General features: G+C 44.9%; 1 protein-coding gene across 10 annotated transcripts in view; it reads right to left on the minus strand.

Moving 5' to 3' along the window:
* Positions 1-887: 887 nt before the first annotated feature.
* The window catches only part of PFKFB3 (6-phosphofructo-2-kinase/fructose-2,6-biphosphatase 3), an 88,407-nt gene continuing 71,479 nt past the window's right edge, over positions 888-17,815 (minus strand). For 3 of the 10 annotated variants that reach the window (XM_078376499.1, XM_078376497.1, XM_078376498.1), the window contains exons 9-17: positions 17,525-17,671; positions 16,651-16,755; positions 15,903-16,032; positions 14,180-14,242; positions 12,790-12,947; positions 10,041-10,223; positions 8,057-8,079; positions 6,159-6,209; positions 1,728-3,698 (exon numbers count right to left, since the gene is read on the minus strand). In XM_078376499.1, coding sequence (XP_078232625.1) covers positions 3,692-3,698; positions 6,159-6,209; positions 8,057-8,079; positions 10,041-10,223; positions 12,790-12,947; positions 14,180-14,242; positions 15,903-16,032; positions 16,651-16,755; positions 17,525-17,671 — 867 coding nt within the window. In that variant the 3' untranslated portion in view covers positions 1,728-3,691. Of the gene's footprint in view, positions 3,699-6,158; positions 6,210-8,056; positions 8,080-10,040; positions 10,224-12,789; positions 12,948-14,179; positions 14,243-15,902; positions 16,033-16,650; positions 16,756-17,524; positions 17,672-17,815 lie in introns of all 10 variants that reach the window. The other 7 variants (XM_078376502.1, XM_078376500.1, XM_020811645.3 and 4 more) reach the window with 6 other exon arrangements.

A 17,815-nucleotide genomic window follows, 5' to 3' on the forward strand; every position in this document is an offset into this window, starting at 1 on the left:
CCGGTCCCTATTTAAAACCTGGGGCAGTCCCTTGCTTTCCAAAATGTGTCCCTCTGAGTTTAAAATAAATACAGTGGTGCCCCGCATAGCGACGTTAATCCGTTCCAGGAAAAACATCGCTATTCGGAAACATCGCTAAACGGAACGGAAAACCCCATAGGAATGCATTAAACTCCATTTAATGCGTTCCTGTGGGGGATAAACTCACCGCTAAGCAGGAATCCTCCATAGGGCTGCCATTTTCGCCGCCTCAGTAAGCGAGGAATTGGTGTGAAAACGCTGCGGGCGGCCATTTTGTTCATCCAGTGGCCATTTTGGAACCGCCAATCAGCTGTTTTAAAACATCGCAATGCAAAGATCGTAAGCGATCACAACGCGATGTTTTGACTATTTAAAACATCGCAATGCGATCGCAAAATCCGCGTCGCTATGCGGATTCGGCATTAAATGGTGCGCTTGTTATGCGAGGCACCACTGTATTCCCACTTTTGCACCTTTAAAGAAACATTTCTATTTTTGCCTTGGAAGGCTCACTTTTCTTGATGGCATTTTAAATTCTAAGAAAACTGGGGAATGTGTTGAACACGGAAGCGTGGACACAGCTTGCACTGAGGAAATCTGGACATCTGTCATGCCCTTACACTAAAAACTTACACAGAGGGCGTTTCCCGGGTGCTCTCTCCCATCTGTGGTGTGGGTCAGTAACTAAAGCAGAGAGAACCCACTCAACAAGAGCACTCTATCTGCATAAGAGTAGTCTTTTCAGGGAGGCTTCCCTGATAGTTGCTCTCACATTGGCCGGTCTCCAGACAAATCCTTCTGTTTTCAGAGAAGGTTTTAATCTTCTGTACATGGCCTTTCACAAACACGAGCTTAAGTCATAAAGCTTTTATGCCAAGAAGGTATTTAATTGGTCCAGCAATTGCAAAATATACAAATTTTCAAAAGGCAGACCTGTTTTATAAGCTGGCACTGCGTCATCTCAGGCAACCCGGAAAAAAAAAACCCAAAACGTGTACTGTATATACAGAATGAACATCACACAAGTCAAGGGGGAAAATGCACTCTTTTCTTAGCTCCGCCAAGAGAGGTTACCTACGTGTAACCATGGTTCTTTTGGCGGTCCTCTGTGAAACGCCCAAGAGGTCCCGCGCAGGCGGTAGGCCCACCCAATCGGGTGCATTCAGAGGCCGCAAAGAAGAACAAATGTTAAATAAATAAATAGCCTTTTGCTATTAAAAAACTGATAAAAATACAAATTCAAGTATCAAAGGAAAAACACAATCAAAAAATGAGTCATTGGTGTGGATTTACATTACCTTTCCTTGCTCAACTGGTGTGTCCCCAACACTAGCTAAGCTCTACTTTCGTTGGCAAGTCTGTAGAATCAAAATCTCACCCACCGCAATCCGACATGTCCCCCCGTTACACTCAAATGGCCTGAAGCAAGCATTAATTTGTCTCCCAGGATTTTACTTCTTCGAAACCAGGGAACCTTGTTATGGCTTCCCCCCTCGATGCCAGTTCTCATCTCCTTCCAACCCGTGAGCTACGAAACCAAGCAAAGAACAGCTTGCCTGGAAATTTTTTTATCACAGAGCAAAATCCGTGGTCGTATTTGCCTGTGGCTGGTTTATCTCGCTATGGCAGGAGAGGAGTACACATCTCAAAACCACTTTTTTTATGTACAAGATAAAGTACCTTCCCTCTAAAAAAAGAAATAAATAAGAGGGCGGGGGTGCAGAAGCCTGGCAGCTGATCAGCTGAGAGAGAAAAATTACTCACTGCACACAAACACACATTCTGAAAACACACTCAAAAAGAAAGGAAAAAATGCTTTTAAAAATGCAATTAGAAAACAGAGAGGTCCTTCTGCCTGTACACAAGTATACATATATAAATTCCCTCCTGTGGCACGTCCCTGGTAAAAAACAGTCAGCAGCCAACAGCAGCTCAATTGGGCGCTCTGTTGATAATATTCTTATTAACAAAACATAATAAAACACTAGACACGGGCACAAGGCTTAGGCTCAAAGCACTTCTGTCTGCCTCACCGAAGCTGAATTTGTCGGCTTCTCTTGACAAAGAAAGTAGGAACATTCCTACCGTCTTATTTTATTCGATTCAAGGCCCCCCCTACAGACCCCTACTTGTAAAAAAAAACATTTAGGGGCAGAGGGGAAGAGAAAGGAGTCTGTTTTCCGCCATTAGAAATCCACTCACAAATTTATTTGCGAACGGGACTGTGCAGTAAAGGCCCTCCACATCTAAGCAGTTTTCTTTTTCATTCTCCTCCAAATCAAGAGGTCCTCATGCTATGTGCCCGGTCCTCCCCATCTGGGTTCTCCATAATTTTAGGAAAACCCTGGTAAGCAGAAGCGGTCAAAAGAATTTTAAACAGAAGCCTTGGTCAACAAAACAGACAGACATACTTAGGCCGCTAGTGAAGGAACACCCACTTGGCCATACAAACACACAATTAAAAATAAAATAAAAGTAGAAAACAAACAAACAAAAAAGACCTAGCTGAAGAAACAGCCAAGGGTTTTTTTCCTAGTGAGCTATAAAAGCATAAACCTCAGCTCATCCCTAATACTTATTTCAATGGATTATTCAATCACACCTTTTTTTCAAATCACCCCTTCTCTCGCTATTGTTTTTACCGCACATGAAATTGGTTCCATGTCCCACCGGAGTGCAAGGGAAAAAAAAATCTATCTGGGGAATTAACTTGCCAAGTTGCAATCGGTGTCTCTCCCCGCGTGGCTCCTGGATGCATCGTCTCCTGGGCTGTCGTTCAAACGCCCGCCCCCCCATCGGAAGAGTGATATTCCACCTAGCCCACCTCTCAGTAGCCACCTGCTTACCTTTTAGCAAGCAGCATCTAAAACAGATGTTGGGGATTTCTCAAAACCATGCTGTGCATCTTCCCCCCCGTGCATTTTTTCCATAAATTTCGTAAAGATATATTTGACAAGGATTTGTTTGGCGGTTAACCATCCTCATCTCGAAGAACAGATTTTACTGTCCCCTCTCCCCTGCAACCTTGGGCTTGTGACTGACATCCATTGATTTCCGGTGGCGGTGAAGGAGACATGCACATTTACCCAACAGTGAACATGCATGTGAGTGTCTCAAAGAGAACTTTCATGCCCCCCACTTTCTAGCTATCCCCTCCTCTCCAGAAGCATGCACACATCAACACACCAACTACGTACACATGCTGAGAGTAGCACAGAGTCTCTGTTTTCTCTGCAAGGCAATTGTGTCATGTTAGAAATGATAATAATAATAATAGTAAGAAAAGAAACAGACTTAGTACATAGTGTGCAAACAAATGCTTAGGCCCTGCTACGGTCTACAAAGTTTATGGCATAGGAGAGATGAAAAACAGCTTAAAGATTAGTGTAATCCACAATGTCCAGTACAAGGAGATGTTCCCGTTTTCCTTCTCCCTCTCTTGGGATTCCGTCGGCTGCTCCAGGAAAAAAAAAGTAACGCTCCCCAAGGGGTCCAAGCAGGCAGATTGATCAGCGATGGAGATCATCAACGAGGGTTGGCCTCCAATCGGATGGCGATGTTGGGCCAGACGTAAGCTTCGAAGGTGGGCGATGCAATGGAGCTGGGCTTCTGTGGGCAGGTTTTTCAAGCATCGCCCCTGAAGATACTCAATGCTGGTTGTGGGAGTTTTTCATGTTCTGCAGGCCAAGAGAGAAAAGGACGAAACCGTTGAGCCAGGAGGGTTCAAACTTTATGGGAAAGTATTTTTAAGAAGTTCGACAGCAAGAAAAAAGCAAGACATTCCCCCCCCCACCCCCGGCTGCATGCAAATGGCAAAACCAACCACAGCCACAGCAAAAAAAAAACAGACAACAACAAAAATAAACCATGGAGATCATTGTAGAAATGTTATCACCATAGGGGGAAAAAATGACCTCACAAATGAAACAGCCACATCCCAGGGGTATGGCCTCTTCCATCATGAAACCAGAGGTGGGTAAGCTTACTTTGAATCCCAGAATCTCTCAGCCATCGGCTGTGCTGGTGGTTGGACAATTCTGAGAGTTGTACTCTAAAATAGGGTTTCCCGACTGTAGGTAACCTGGATGGTTCTTGAACTTCAACTCCCAGAAGCCTTCACCACCAGCTGTGCTAGCCGGGGAACACCTGGTTGCCCCTCGGTTGGGAACCACTGCTCTAAAACAAGGAACAGTCCTCCGCTCCAATCAGGACTTCCTCTTCTCCAATTTGTTTATTCCATTTATAGCCCACATTTCCCTAATAATCGTAAGACCATTTACATGGTTCCATTCCTTCCCCTTTTTTATTTCCACAACAGCCAAGTGCTTGGATAAGCAAAGCTTACCCAACACATTTCATGGCCCAATGAATCCTAGTCTGATAAGCAGCAGTTTAGTCTTTGAATACTTGGTGTAAAGGTTGCGTCTTTGAGAGATGCTTTTTTTTTTTTTTTAGAACTTGTCTTCATTTGAGCACAAACAATAGGGAGAGAGGTGATGAAGGAGAGGAGTTGCCATCTCCTGGCATATGGTGCAAAAATAAAAATGGTACTGGAAGCAGCCCCCAAACATTTCCGTAAAAGTTGTAGTGCTTTTTTTTTAAAATACTGTAAGCCGCCTTGGATCCATCAGGTGGAAGGTGGCGTAGGTGTATTTTAAATAAAAGAGGGTGGAATACTTCACTTAAACCTGATCTATATATGAAAGGGAAGGAGGTGGAGGGATAATGGAATTGGCTGGAGCAGCCGACCCTACAAGGGCGGGATAACATTTCTGAATGCTCTTTTATGGGTTTCCCCTTTCAATTCCTTAGAAGAAGAAGAAAAAAGCAAAATACACACAGTTCCCTGCCACAGCCTAGAGTTGAGCTGCAATAGACTCTTCTCCATGGTGTGTGAACTGCCTACTTCTGAGGACAGTTTTCCCACAACGTGAGGCACACAAAAGAATGGAAGTCTCTGTGAAGATTCTCAGTCATCCAGGTGACGTTATCTGGAAGTTGAGTCCTGGCAACCGGGCTCCTTTCTCATTTCGTGTCTCATCCAAGGAGCTTCTTCAGTCTGAGGAGAGTTGAGAGGAGATCCCTGATATATCCTCCATGTTGGTTTCACTTTTCCCCTGGTCTGAATAGGCTCGTTAGAAGGACAAAGGTCTGGGGGTGAGGGAGAATCTCACTTCTGAAGTTCTGATCTTTCTGGGGTTGTTAACAGTGAAATCAACATGGAGGATATATCAGGGATCTCCTACAACCCTCCTCAGACTGTAGAAGCGCCTTGGATGAGTACCAAACCATTTCAACCTAATAAGAAATAACTCCGGTTGCTATCACTCAACTTTCAGAAAAGAATGGAACCTGCCACTTATAGCCTGAAAAGATCCAATCTACCCTACCCCCTCATTCTACTAGATTCTCAGCTTAGGAAGAAGAACTAGCTTTCCTGTTGCATGAAAGGAAGAAATCTGGGTCACTTTTAAAACTACACACATTCCATAAGAGAAACGCCATTACCTAATTTTGCATTACTAAATCACACTGGACAATACACATGGCATGGTGAAAGGGGTGAAAGACAAAGCACTATTTCCCTCACCTCCATATGTTGCACTTAGCGTGCTTTGTTTTATGACCAGTCATGAAAGATACAAGTGCCTGATTTACAAGACTCACAGTGAAGCACGGATGCCTCAGTAAATCCCCTTCCGGAAGAGGAAAACAGGGTGATCAAGAAGGTTGCATTTCCTTTACTATCTAATGTCATGGCTAGATCCTTACATGCCAGTTACAGAGGCAGGCTTTGGGGTGGGAAAAAAACTGAAAAATACAGTGGTCACCAGAAAAAGCAAATGCCACAGAAGGATCTCGGGATACAAAGCAACACGGGGTCACAAGTTAGCATTTTCTCCGAATGACAGCAGTCTAGAGCAGTCATCTGACTCGTGTGTCATCAAGAGTCACAAATGTGTTATCCCCCCAAGGAAATTCCAGTTTTCACAAAGCTATGCAAGCACAAGGTAGACAATACACCTCTCTGCCAACCCATGCAGGGAGGGAGGGAGGACAAATAGATTGAACAGCTCTTACTCCAGGGAGTCAAGGTTAGGGGGTCAGCACCACACGCAGAGCAGCAAGCCATTTACCTTGGAAATATTAGTAAAGCAAAAAGTTTGAAAATGTGACAAAGAGGCCGTCTTTCAGCATGAAAAGGGGAAAAAAAGAAAGAGGTGGTGAAGGAGGATGGTTTTGTGCGAGGTAGATCTAACAGAAATGGATTAAAGTGGAGGAGGGGGAAAGACTTCCAGCGACCGATAAGGTAGCAAGGTTTGTCAATAATAACACTATACACCAAGCCAATAGAAGCTCCTTGGTCTCTTTCATACACACTGTCTGTCCTAAAGTGCTCCTCCACACACTTCTGGTTTATTATTATTTTTCTAAATAACAATCTCTGACCATTTCCGGGACTGGGAGAAAGAACATGACCCCAAATCCCCACGGAGAGTGTACACCTTGTCCTAAATCAAACTAAGTGATCAAACTAGCTTTTAAATATTTTCTTCTTTTTTTAAAAAAAATGATTTAAGTCATCTTTGGGTCCTTTTTAAGGAAAAAGGTGGAGTAAAAGGATTTTTAATAAATAAGTAATTGCAACAGAACCAAAGAGAAGGCATGGCATTTGGTGGCCGTAAAGGACCAAGCGCAGCAGGAAAGTGACAAAACCACATTTATCCTGTTTCGGATTCTTATAAATGGCTCTGAAAGGGGAGTATTAAGTCTTGGTTCTGAACCTCCCAAGGCACGAATGTTCTGTGCTGATCAATAGCTCTCCCCTTTGACTTTTGGGATGATAAATGCTCAATGTCATCAAATACACAGATTACTGATAAGGCTAACAAAGAAAGATGTACAGGTCTCCATAATCCAGATGACAGAGCCTTATGGCCTTCCACATGCTGACTGGACTAGTCTCTTATCACCGGCCAGACTGGCCGTGGCAGATGGGCATCGGAGTGCAACCTCCTGAAAGCCACAGCTTCCCAGTACTATCATACTCCTTTATTCTCTGTTCTAACCTCAGATGTATGCCTTGGAGGCTATCTGCAGAAAAGAATCAAGTCATCTCAAACCTGGTGTCTTCCAGAGACGTCAGACTGACATTGTCATTATTCTGAGCCCCTATGATTGGATGGGGACCCATAGGGCAACCTCTGGGATCAAGAAGTAAATATCTACCCAAATCAGAACATTTGTCATCCAGCTTGCCATCGCATGCCTTGACTCTGTGCCTTTTTTTCCCCTTCCCATGATTTGGTCTTTTTTTTCCTTCCTAAACCTATTTGACAATATCTGGGAATAGAACCTGGGACTTTCTACCACTAAATCATGCACGCTCGCACTGAGCTGCTATCTTCCTGCTTGAAAACAAAACAGCAGTTAAGGCGGTGGGGGGGGGGAAGGAAACCAATGAGTGAGGTTTTCCCAGTTTAATGTATTTGCGAAGGACAGGATCTGATGGTTGTTATGGGTTTTTCGGCCTCTTTGGCCGTGTTCTGAAGATTGTTCTTCCTAACATTTCACCAGTCTCTGTGGCCGACATCTTCAGAAGACAGCACTCTGTGCTCTGGTGTAGTTTGGTTGGGAGTGGAGTATTTATGGCTGTGAGATAGGCTTTTGTCCTTTTCAGGAGATGGGTGATTAGTGTGTCTTGTTGTGGGTGTATTGTTGTGATAAGGAGAGATTATCTGTCATTGTGATTGATGGGTGTCATTATCTGGTCTTTTGTGTGTAGTCCTCTGAAGATGCTGGCCACAGAGACTGGCAAAACGTTAGGAAGAACAACCTTCAGAACACGGCCAAAGAGCCCGAAAAACCCACAGCAACCGCTTCCCCAGTTATTGAACAACTACTTGGCAGGCCCATCCTATCCAGAAATAGCACATGATAAAAGCTTGGTGTTGAATGTCGTTTCACAGCAGCAAAAGGAAAACCAAGACAGCCACAGGTGATAAAGAGGGTCAACCCGCAAGAAGATACTTACAGGCAGGCCTTCCCCAGTAAAGGCTGTAGAGAGACAAAAGAGGGGGGGAAAGAGGGAAAAATGGAAGAGAAATCAGTCATGATAGCAAAGCTAACTCATCACAGGCAATAGAAAGTCTCAAGAGAAGAGAGAGAGAAAGGGTTAAATAAGATCTTATTGAAATAAGAGATTTCAGTAAATATGACGAAGACAAACTATGGGACATAAAGGCATACACTCCAGCGCCTACCTACTGAAAGATCACAAAGATGTCAGCCAATGGCCCTCCCAGTCTCTCTAATTCCAACCAAGGAGGTGACCCAACAAGGGAGTAACCAGGCTGGACATTCGAGTTCACGGCTCTCAGAAGTCTTCAAAGGGTCTTACTCTCCCTCTCGCTAGAGTCCAGTGACTGTGTTTGGCTTTCAAAATCAGCAGAACTTCAGACACATAAACTGCTGCAATACGAAGCACCTTTAGGAGAGAAGCCCTCCATTGGCCCGTCTGACGACTTATTTGTTACTGGAAGAGGAATTAATTAGGTGAGATTCCTCAGACGCTGTACGCCTTGGGCTCCCAGCAGCTGCAGAACTTGGACATTGAAGTGGGAGGTACCACGTCAGCCAATATACGAAAGCTCTCAGTCAGGAATCTCCCCTGCCCCATCAACAAGGGGGGTGGTGGCTGAATGCACCCATGTTCTTTTCCCAGAAAGCTCTTCTAATTCATCACAGGGGTGCTGCCCAAACAGGGCAGAGTTACTGTGGAATTTACTACCTCAGGATCTCAAAACTGGATGGCTTTTAAAAAGGACTGGGGAAATTTACAGAGGCGAGGACAGCCATATATAGTCTCAGAGGCTGTACATCTTTGCTATCAGTGGCTGGTGGATGTGTCCATAGACGACCAACCAACCTGAGCCTAGCATGAGAAGTAAATCGTCTACTCAGCTCCTGGTCTGCCAAGGTCAAAACACACCAGAGGCAACACACCGGATGTAGAAATTAAATTTTTTTCATAAAGGATCTAATCCGTTTTGGAAACCGTAGGAGACTGAGAACATGATGCTATGGTGCTGATTGTTTTGTCACCGGAACCGACTTAAAAATGTGGAACAAAAGGCTCAAAGCAGAACCGCCACCCAACACATTGCTTTACTGCTCTTCTCGACGGTTTGGAGGCAAGTATGAACCTAATCAAGTGGGACCATATAAACGTGCCTATTCAAGGCAACAGATTCCACACTATTTTATGCTCAAAACAGACATGGAGACATCCTCAAACCTTGCTAGGCCGTGAAGGTGATATAAATACTCTCTTCCTCTCAAATAGAAACATAGAATCGTCGTAGGGGTGGAAGGGACCTCAGAGGTCTTCTAGACCAACCCCCTGCGCCCAAGGCAGGAGACCCCGTACCATCCCGGACCTCATACTATCCCAGGCAGATGGCAGTCCAATCATTTCTTGAAAACCTCCAGCCATGGGGCACCCACCACATCAGGTGGCAAGTTGTTCCACTGCTTTAATGATTCTCACCCTCAAGAAATTCCTCCCCATTTCCAGGTTGGATCTCCCTCTGACGAGTTCCCACCCTTGGGTCCTTGTCCTACCCCCTCAGGCACAACGGAGAATCAATCAATGCCCTCTTCCCTGGGGCAACCCCTTCAGATCTTGGAAGACTGCCCTCATGTCTCATGTCTCGGGAAAAAAAAAGACCTAGCCTTAAAATATCACACACAGAATCTATAGATGTTTTGTGGGAGGAGATGAGCACCAAAAAAAAAAGGGGGGGGGGAATTTCAGAAGGATGTTGAGGAGGATCTCTAAGAGTATCACCCCTTTTTAAAAAAAGGGTTTAAAGCAATGCAAATCAAAAACCTATTGAGATTTAAAGCAAGGAAAGGGAGACACATGCAACGGACACAAGGCACAGCCGTTCACAACCACCACCACCACGACACACACACACACAAAAGAAAAACACCAACAAAAGAATGTAACCAACTTGTCCGGGCATCTGGGTGGGCACCTCCTGGGGCTTACAGGTGGGCAGGGCAGCAGAAGCGGCGGCAGCAGCAGCCACATGCTCCTCAAAGCTGTTGATGCGAGGCTTTTTGGTGGGCTCTGGGCTCGCTAGAGGGGTAACGCTATTGCGCCTCATGAGGGTGTTAGGTCCCTTCTTTGCATCCTAAATTAGAGCAAGACAAAGATAAAAAAAAATAATAAGGAAGAAGGCGAAAAGTTATGGGGGGGAAAAAAGCAGTTAAAATATACATGATGGGTTAATCGATCTGACGGACATACAAAAGGAAAAGGGAGGGAAAAAAGAGGTGAGGCCAGGAAACTCTGGGGGGGGAATCTCTTGAAAGGCTTCGGAAGAGTTTCTAAAGCCTTCCCCTCACAGGCATGTAAATGAAGAGACTCAACATGCTTAGTCAAGCGGGAAGGAAGGAAGGCTCCTTCGACTGGACCCCTTTCTTGGGTGGGACCTCTCAAGGAACCCCATACACACAGGCTGCTGCCCTCGAAGAAACAACTTCTCCCTCAAGAATAACAAACTTTCGTCACAAGCCCACCATGCTGCCGAAACGCGAGTGAGAAGCCCTCGCCAAAGGATTCCCAGAAAGAAAACGTCGTCCGCTTTTTGCAATCCTAGCGCCCCTTAAAAAAAACAACTTGGGGGTTATCTACGGACAGCCCCTCTTTCAGCTCACCAGCCCTCTTCGAGTTGGCAAGGAAGCGAGTAACATTAATCGTTTTAAAAGGAACATTAAAAATGGTAAAACCCTTTATGCGTACTCGCTCATTCACGCCCCTCCCCTTACCTAGCATGATCTCATTTTCCTCAGCGGGCAACACCTCACTGGAGAACCGGGAGCCCTATGGTCAAGTTTCTAAAGCTTAACCAGAAATGGAATTGAGTAAGACCACAAGAGAGGGAAGTCTACAGTCCAACAGGACTTTGGTGTGTGTGTGTGTGGAATCTTGCTTCTGTCAGGCTCCCACCGTTGAAACGATTCAGCAGAACATTAGGTTTTTTGAAGGCCGAACTCTTACAACCAACCGCCATCCCTATTTCCTTGATGTTACTTCTCACAGTGGTGCCCCGATGTGAGGAGAAGGGATGAGTGGAAAGGCTGCAAGGAGGTGTGCCAAAAAACCATTCAACACCCTTTCTGATGCCCGTCGTAGGGCCCCAAAAAGGACCTCCACCATTCCTTTCTACGGCAGAACTGTATTCAGAGAATTGGCCCTATTCATTAATATTAACAATCATAGAACTGCAGAGAAGGAAGGGATCTTATGGATCTCTGAGTCCGGTTCCTGTCAAGGAGGCACAAGTGGGGAATCGAACTCCCAACCTTTGGCCAGAGACCCTTAAACCACCAAGCTATCTAGCAGTTTATCTCTTGCACAATATTGACACAGCACTATCCCCAGGCAGTTCATCCATTTCTCCTTCTTTTATCAGTTTTGAACTTGAAGTCTGCAGGGATTCAAGCCGAATAACAGCACACGGAGCCCTGGACTTCAATCCTCTTCCATTCTTACTTCATAAGCAAGAGAGAGTCGGCACCTAGTGCCTCCCGGAAGGATCCATCGTTTAAGCAGGGAGATCCCTCTCACGGGGTTTCCACCGCTGTACAGTGGTGCCTTGCAAGACGATTTTAATTCGTTCCGCGAAAATCATTGTCTTGTGAAAAAAAAATCATCTCGCGAGGTTCTCTATGCATTGGTCTAAAAAAAAAGTCTTGCGAAGCATCGGTCTCAAAAAGTCTTGTGAAGCATGGTCATAGAAAAAAACGTCTTGCGAGGCACCATAGTGATCACAAAAACCAATCGTCTTGCGGGTTCTTGGTCCCGTGGGGTAATCGTCTAGCGAGGCACCACTGTATCTAAATAAGCCACAAGAACCATCTCCACTTCTCCTCCTAAGTCATCTGACAGGCAGACAGATTTTTAATTACAGTGAATTTCAGTGAAAGTGTAAAATTGGCAGGACTTGCCATTTGCATTACATAATCAAAATTCAAAACAAAATCAAGAAACCAAAAAGGTCTTGGCAAAAACCTTCTCATAATCCCAGTGGCCTGACTCTCAAAGATGGAGCGAGCCGAAGTCTGGGCTTTACCCTTAAAATTAGGGAGTGAGAGGCTTTGTCTGACTAAATGCTTCTACATACAAACAAGAATATTTCCTATACACAGAAAGCTCTCAAGTTAGGAAGAATAAGCAAGGATGGCTCTTTCTAACATGTCCAGTTTCCTCTGACTTCCAACAGTCTTTCTTTCTCTCTCTCTCTCTTTTAATATGGCCACCTCCATGAGCGCTCGGCTTCTTGAATATGTGGAACACTTTGGCCTCTGAGAAAAAAAGCTAGGGCAACTTTATTTCTTTAGTTATTTCCTGCAGCACAACTGCCAGCAGCAGCCCAACAAATTACCATATTTTTCCGTGTATAAGACGCCCCAATGTATAAGATTCCCCCCCCCACTTTTCTAACCCAAAATTAAGAAATCTAAGTGGGGCTTAGCAAGTAGAGGGGAACGCAGGGATCAAAGCCCTGCAGGATGGCTTTGATCCCTGCTTTCCCTTCCACTTGTTTTTGTTCTCTCCCCAGCTTACTTCCGTGTATAAGACGACCCTCAATTTTTAGTCTAAAGATTTCAGACAAAAGTATGGTCTTATACGAGGAAAAATACGGTATCTTCTTTCCAATACAAACGGATGATCAGGAAGAAAACACTGCTTACAACAAGAGAGAATTGGTCTGTGAATGTTTTCCTAAAACAGACAGGCTTCCCCACGTTCTTCCAATCTAGACACGACAGGCAGGGCCTCCTCACCTCTGGTCTGTCCCGGTGGGTGTTCACAGCTTCGACATTCAAAGAGATAGATTCAAATCTACAACCTTGCGGAAGGCCGAAGGGGGGGGGGGGGGGAAAGAGAAATAAAAAGAAACAGAACACTGTCAAAGAATTGATCCACCACATTTCTTCAGTCTTTTAAATCAACACCGACAAAAACTTTTTGATACATTCTCTAGATTTTTTTAAATATCAATTTGATTCATTTTTGGAAGCGATGCACTCGGATCTAGAGAGGAAAACCGACATACAAAAAAATGGTATCCCCTGTTCTTACATAAAGAGGTCTATTCAAGGACGGTGGCCATGGCAACAGCTGCAACATGCAGCACTTAACAAACAATGCTTCTCCGTCCATATGCAAAATCCACGGGGATTTCAAATCAACCAATCATTTGAGCGAAACTTGAACAATTTAAACCCCTAGAGTTGTCTTTAATCAGGTTAAGAACCTCCCAAAGGACAAGACAAATGAGTGCTATCTGACCCAACCCCTTTTTATTGCCTTCCAGAGAAGGTACACTCTGTCTGGCTTTAGCAGGTGCAAAAGAGGTACAAACCCATCAGAGTGAGACCCTGGCCAAAGGGCACTGGGCCAAGCCCTCCTTGGGTCCTTACTGAAAATGAAATGACATGCAGCGCAAAAATAACCAGGGTACCGTCCTCAGTGCTGAATATCTACCGTAGCAAAAAAAGCGGAATGGCTGATTTAAATTGAACAAAAAGGAAAAATGAATGTACATGCAGGTGCATGCCGTCATTTGCATAGATGCAGGTGTATAGGTAAAGGTTCCCCTTGACATTTAATCCAATCGTGTCTGACTTGAGGGCGCGGCACTCATCCCCGTTTCCAAGCCACAAAGCCAGCGTTTGTCCGAAGACCATTTCTGTGGTCACGTGGCCAGCGTGACTAGACATGGAATGCCATTACCTTCCCACCGAGGTGGTCCCTATTTATCTACTCGTATTTGTACATGCTTTCAAACGGCTAGGTTGGCAGGAGCTGGGATGAGTGACGGGAGCTCCCTCCGTTGCGTGGATTCTATCTTACGATGGCTGGTCTTCCAACCTTGCAGCCCAGAGGCTTCTGCGGTTTAACCCGCAGTGCCACCATGTCCTTTGATGCAGGTGTATGCATCTATACAAATTAACATATCCTGTTGTTTCTGCCCAGTTTTACTCTGCAAGATTTGTTTGACAATACCTGCAATGGGGGGGAGAAAATGTGCTATGAAAATAATGAAAGAGAGAACGAGAGAAGTTGGGGGGGACTCACCATAGGCCACAGGGGTCAGCTTCAGCACTGTGTGGAGGGGACACTTCAAATAAGGCATTTCCTCTGAAAGAAAACAGAGAGGAGAAAACTGATCAGAGAAATCCATTGGACACTGCCCATCCTTAAGCCCTGGAGGCAGGCCAGACTACAATGGCCATCAACCCCAGCCATCTCAGATCTAGTTGAGAAAGGCGGTGTAGACTTCCAAACCGATCATGTCCATTCTGTCTATCACCCCTGCTCTTCTTAGTCCATTTTGCAGACCAAGCTGGTTCTGCCCCCATCGCCTCGCTCAAGACACAGGACTTAGGTTTCCAGTTTGGATGATGACAAAGATGACATTCATTTCTCAAGAGAATAACCTGCCGCTGGGAGGTCTCAGCAAAATTTGATGTAAAAGCCTGATTTTCTGTCTGGTTGCCTTGACAGTGGTTGCCACAATTCCTGCACCCGTATCTGGATCTCACACTGCCTAAAATATCACGGGTAGCCAGAAAGGAAAGATAAGCAGGATCGATGGAGGACCTTGGCAGCAAACGCAACTTTCAAAATGCCACCAACTGGCAAGGCCACCAGCCAGAGCTTTCTGGGAACAGGAGTTCACAAACATAACTTCCCCAAGGGCTGGATGAAGCCATGGTTTGACAGAGCTCAGGAGCAACAAGATTAAAGGGCGAGATAGGAGGGAAATAGCTTACATTTATGAGACAGCAGATCGATAAGTGCAACAAAACACCTCTCAAACATTTCCACGGATTAGCAACTACCTTAGTCATTCATGAGTCTGAGAAAGGCTTCTCCCCAAAGTTTAATTGCTTATTATTTAGAACAGAATCATGAAGTTGGAAGGGACCTCCACAGCCATCGAGTCCAACCCTCCGCTTAGTGCAAGAATATACCATATTTTTCCATGTATAAGACTATATTTATTTATTTATTGTATTTATACCCCACCTATCTAGTTATTTCGACCACTCTAGGCAGCTAAAATCTTTAGACTAAAAATTGAGATTTGTCTTATACATGGAAGTAAGGTGAGAACAAAAACAATGGAGGGGAAAGCAGGGATCAAAGCGATCCTGCAGCACTTTGATCCCTTTCCCCTTACACTTGCTAACCCCTGCCGACTTTTCTTAATTTTGGATTAGAAAAGGGGGCGTCTTATACACAGAAAAATACGGTAAATCAAAGTATCTGCCAGGTGGTTGTCTTAAGTTTCTCTTGAAGGTCCTCCAGCATTGGAGTGCTCACAACCACCTCTTGAGGTCATGGGTTCCATTGTCGCACTGCTCTAACAGTGAGGAAATTTTTTGCTTGGAATTCTGTCTCAGAACGTATCGCTGCACCCCCTGCTCTTTTAAAATCCTTTCCAAAGTTCATTATGCCCCCATCTGCATTCATCACGGCAGTCTCCTCCGATCTGATGATCTCTGTGGCGTGTGAAGCTACAACCCTCCTGGGTCCCCAACCGAGCGTAGCAAATAGCCAGGCTGGCGAGTGGATTCTGAGAGATGTAGTTGGAACATGGAAGTTTTCTAAGCTTAGCCGTTTCCTAGTTTGACAACCTACCTATTCCTACTTTAAAATTCCCAGTTTACGTAAGTCCTAATGATTTCCATAGAATTTGCTCGCCACAGTGCTTAGGATGGCAGCCTCAGAGTTTAAAGGAGAGATGCTACACCAGTACACAGAGACAAGGTCTGGACACGGAAAAGCTACCCACCAGCGCTCTTGTCCAGGAAGTAGGCCAGGAGACACCTCATCACAGCCTGGTGACAGATGACAAGGACATTCTCCTGTCTTTCTAGCTCCATGATGACGGGCTCCAGGCGCTGCACCAAATCTTGGTAAGACTACGAGGGCAAAAAAAGAAAGCATGTGTAAAGACGAGAGATAGGCAGGAGAAAAACTCAGTGTTGAAGTACTTTATGAATATAGGCACTATGATGACAAAGAATCTCATGCTAGCTGGGGCCTCTTAAGAAGAATTTTAAAGCATCATGAGGACTAGCAGGATGTTTTACGTGGCATAAGCTTTCGTCGATGGTAACCCGCTGCAAAAGCTTGTGCCAAACCAGGTGCCCCAAAACTCCTGTTATAAAACCTGTCTCTTGTTCCAGGAGTTGACTTAACTCATACAGCTGCCCCAATCAGAGGCAGATTGATCTAATGAGTCTCTTGAAGCTGGCTGTGCCAAAAATGAATGATTTGAGGCAGGCCACAAGCCAAGGATGAATCGCGACCAGGGAAAGTAGCTGGAAGGGGAGGTTTTCCACAAAATGGAATGCTAGGACAGCAAGCTGAGATGAGGAAACTGCAGGGGGCCAAGCTAAGCAGTCTCAAGAATCAGTATAAAATCAAATAAACCCAATACCTTCCACCAGCAACTAGTGTTCAAACAATAAATCTGAAATTTACCAAACTCTCTCTCACACACACACATACACAATATCCTCTTCCTCCGGTCATACCTCTCCAGATGGATAGCGGTAATAATATTTGTCTTGGTCACGTAAGGCAAATTCTTCAGGGTGCCTCTCCCTGATTTCTTCATAGGTCATCTCTTCACATACACCCTGCAATGGAGAGAATATTCCTGTTGTTATAATGACCAGTTTATGCAACCATTTCAGACTCCTTGAACAAAAGGATGCTAGCCAGGTGGGCGCCTTAAATGCTCCAGTAAATTTAAACAGGGCAATTTATCTTGCAAAGAGACAGTCCCTGATACGTTTGCAAGCTCCTAAGCAGAGAGATAGCTAGGACAGGTTCAGAGCATCTAACACACTTTGACTTAACATGGAAGAGGACAATTTCTTGTGGCCTTCTAGATGTTTTTGAACTGCAACTCCCACGATCTTTCAATCATGGCTAAGGTGGCTAGGGTCGTCGAGAATTGTAGAGCAAGAACATCTAGAGAGCTGTAGTTGTCCACCTGATTTAACGGAACAGAAGCCTATTGTAACCAAGGCTAGAAATTTTACTTTTCTGGACTACATGTCCCAGAAGCCTCTAGCCTTATACAGCCCTTATTTCCAATGCCCACTTATTCACATAGGCCAATTTAAATGAGATTTCATTACAGCTCATGATCTTTCGATTATGCATGGGATTATACCAAGATCCACTGAAAGCCTAGGATTTACAGTGGTTCAGATAATTCTGAAAATGCTAGATCAAAAATGCAAGGTCCCACATCTCCCTTTTTGGTACTGGATTTTTTTTTATCTTGTTTTCTGCAGTTTTCTTCCAACTCCATGAACCCTCTGGGGATCAGGGGGATCGGACCACTTCTCAGCCAAAGCACAGCACTAAACCCAAAAGCCAGGGAAGGCGCTTACTTACAGCATCAATTTCGTTTAACGCTTTCCACTGCTCATAGGGTAGCCCCAGTGCTTCTGCAGTCTGGATGGTCCTCTTTAGCTGGCTGGTCCAGACTTTGAGGTCCTTGAGGTTCTGCTCCTGGACAAAATGCTTCAGTGCAATGGAGAACTAAAAAGGAAAAAAAGAGGATCACAATGAAAATAAGGGTATATGTCTTTGTTAGACCTCTCTCTCATCTCACAGCCAGAATTGCATGGGGAAAAGGGGCAGAGAGTGAGATGAAGGGGAAATAACATCGGCATGCAGCAGTAC

The sequence above is a fragment of the Pogona vitticeps genome, chromosome 5 (assembly GCF_051106095.1).
Source record: "Pogona vitticeps strain Pit_001003342236 chromosome 5, PviZW2.1, whole genome shotgun sequence".
NCBI lineage: Eukaryota > Metazoa > Chordata > Lepidosauria > Squamata > Agamidae > Pogona > Pogona vitticeps.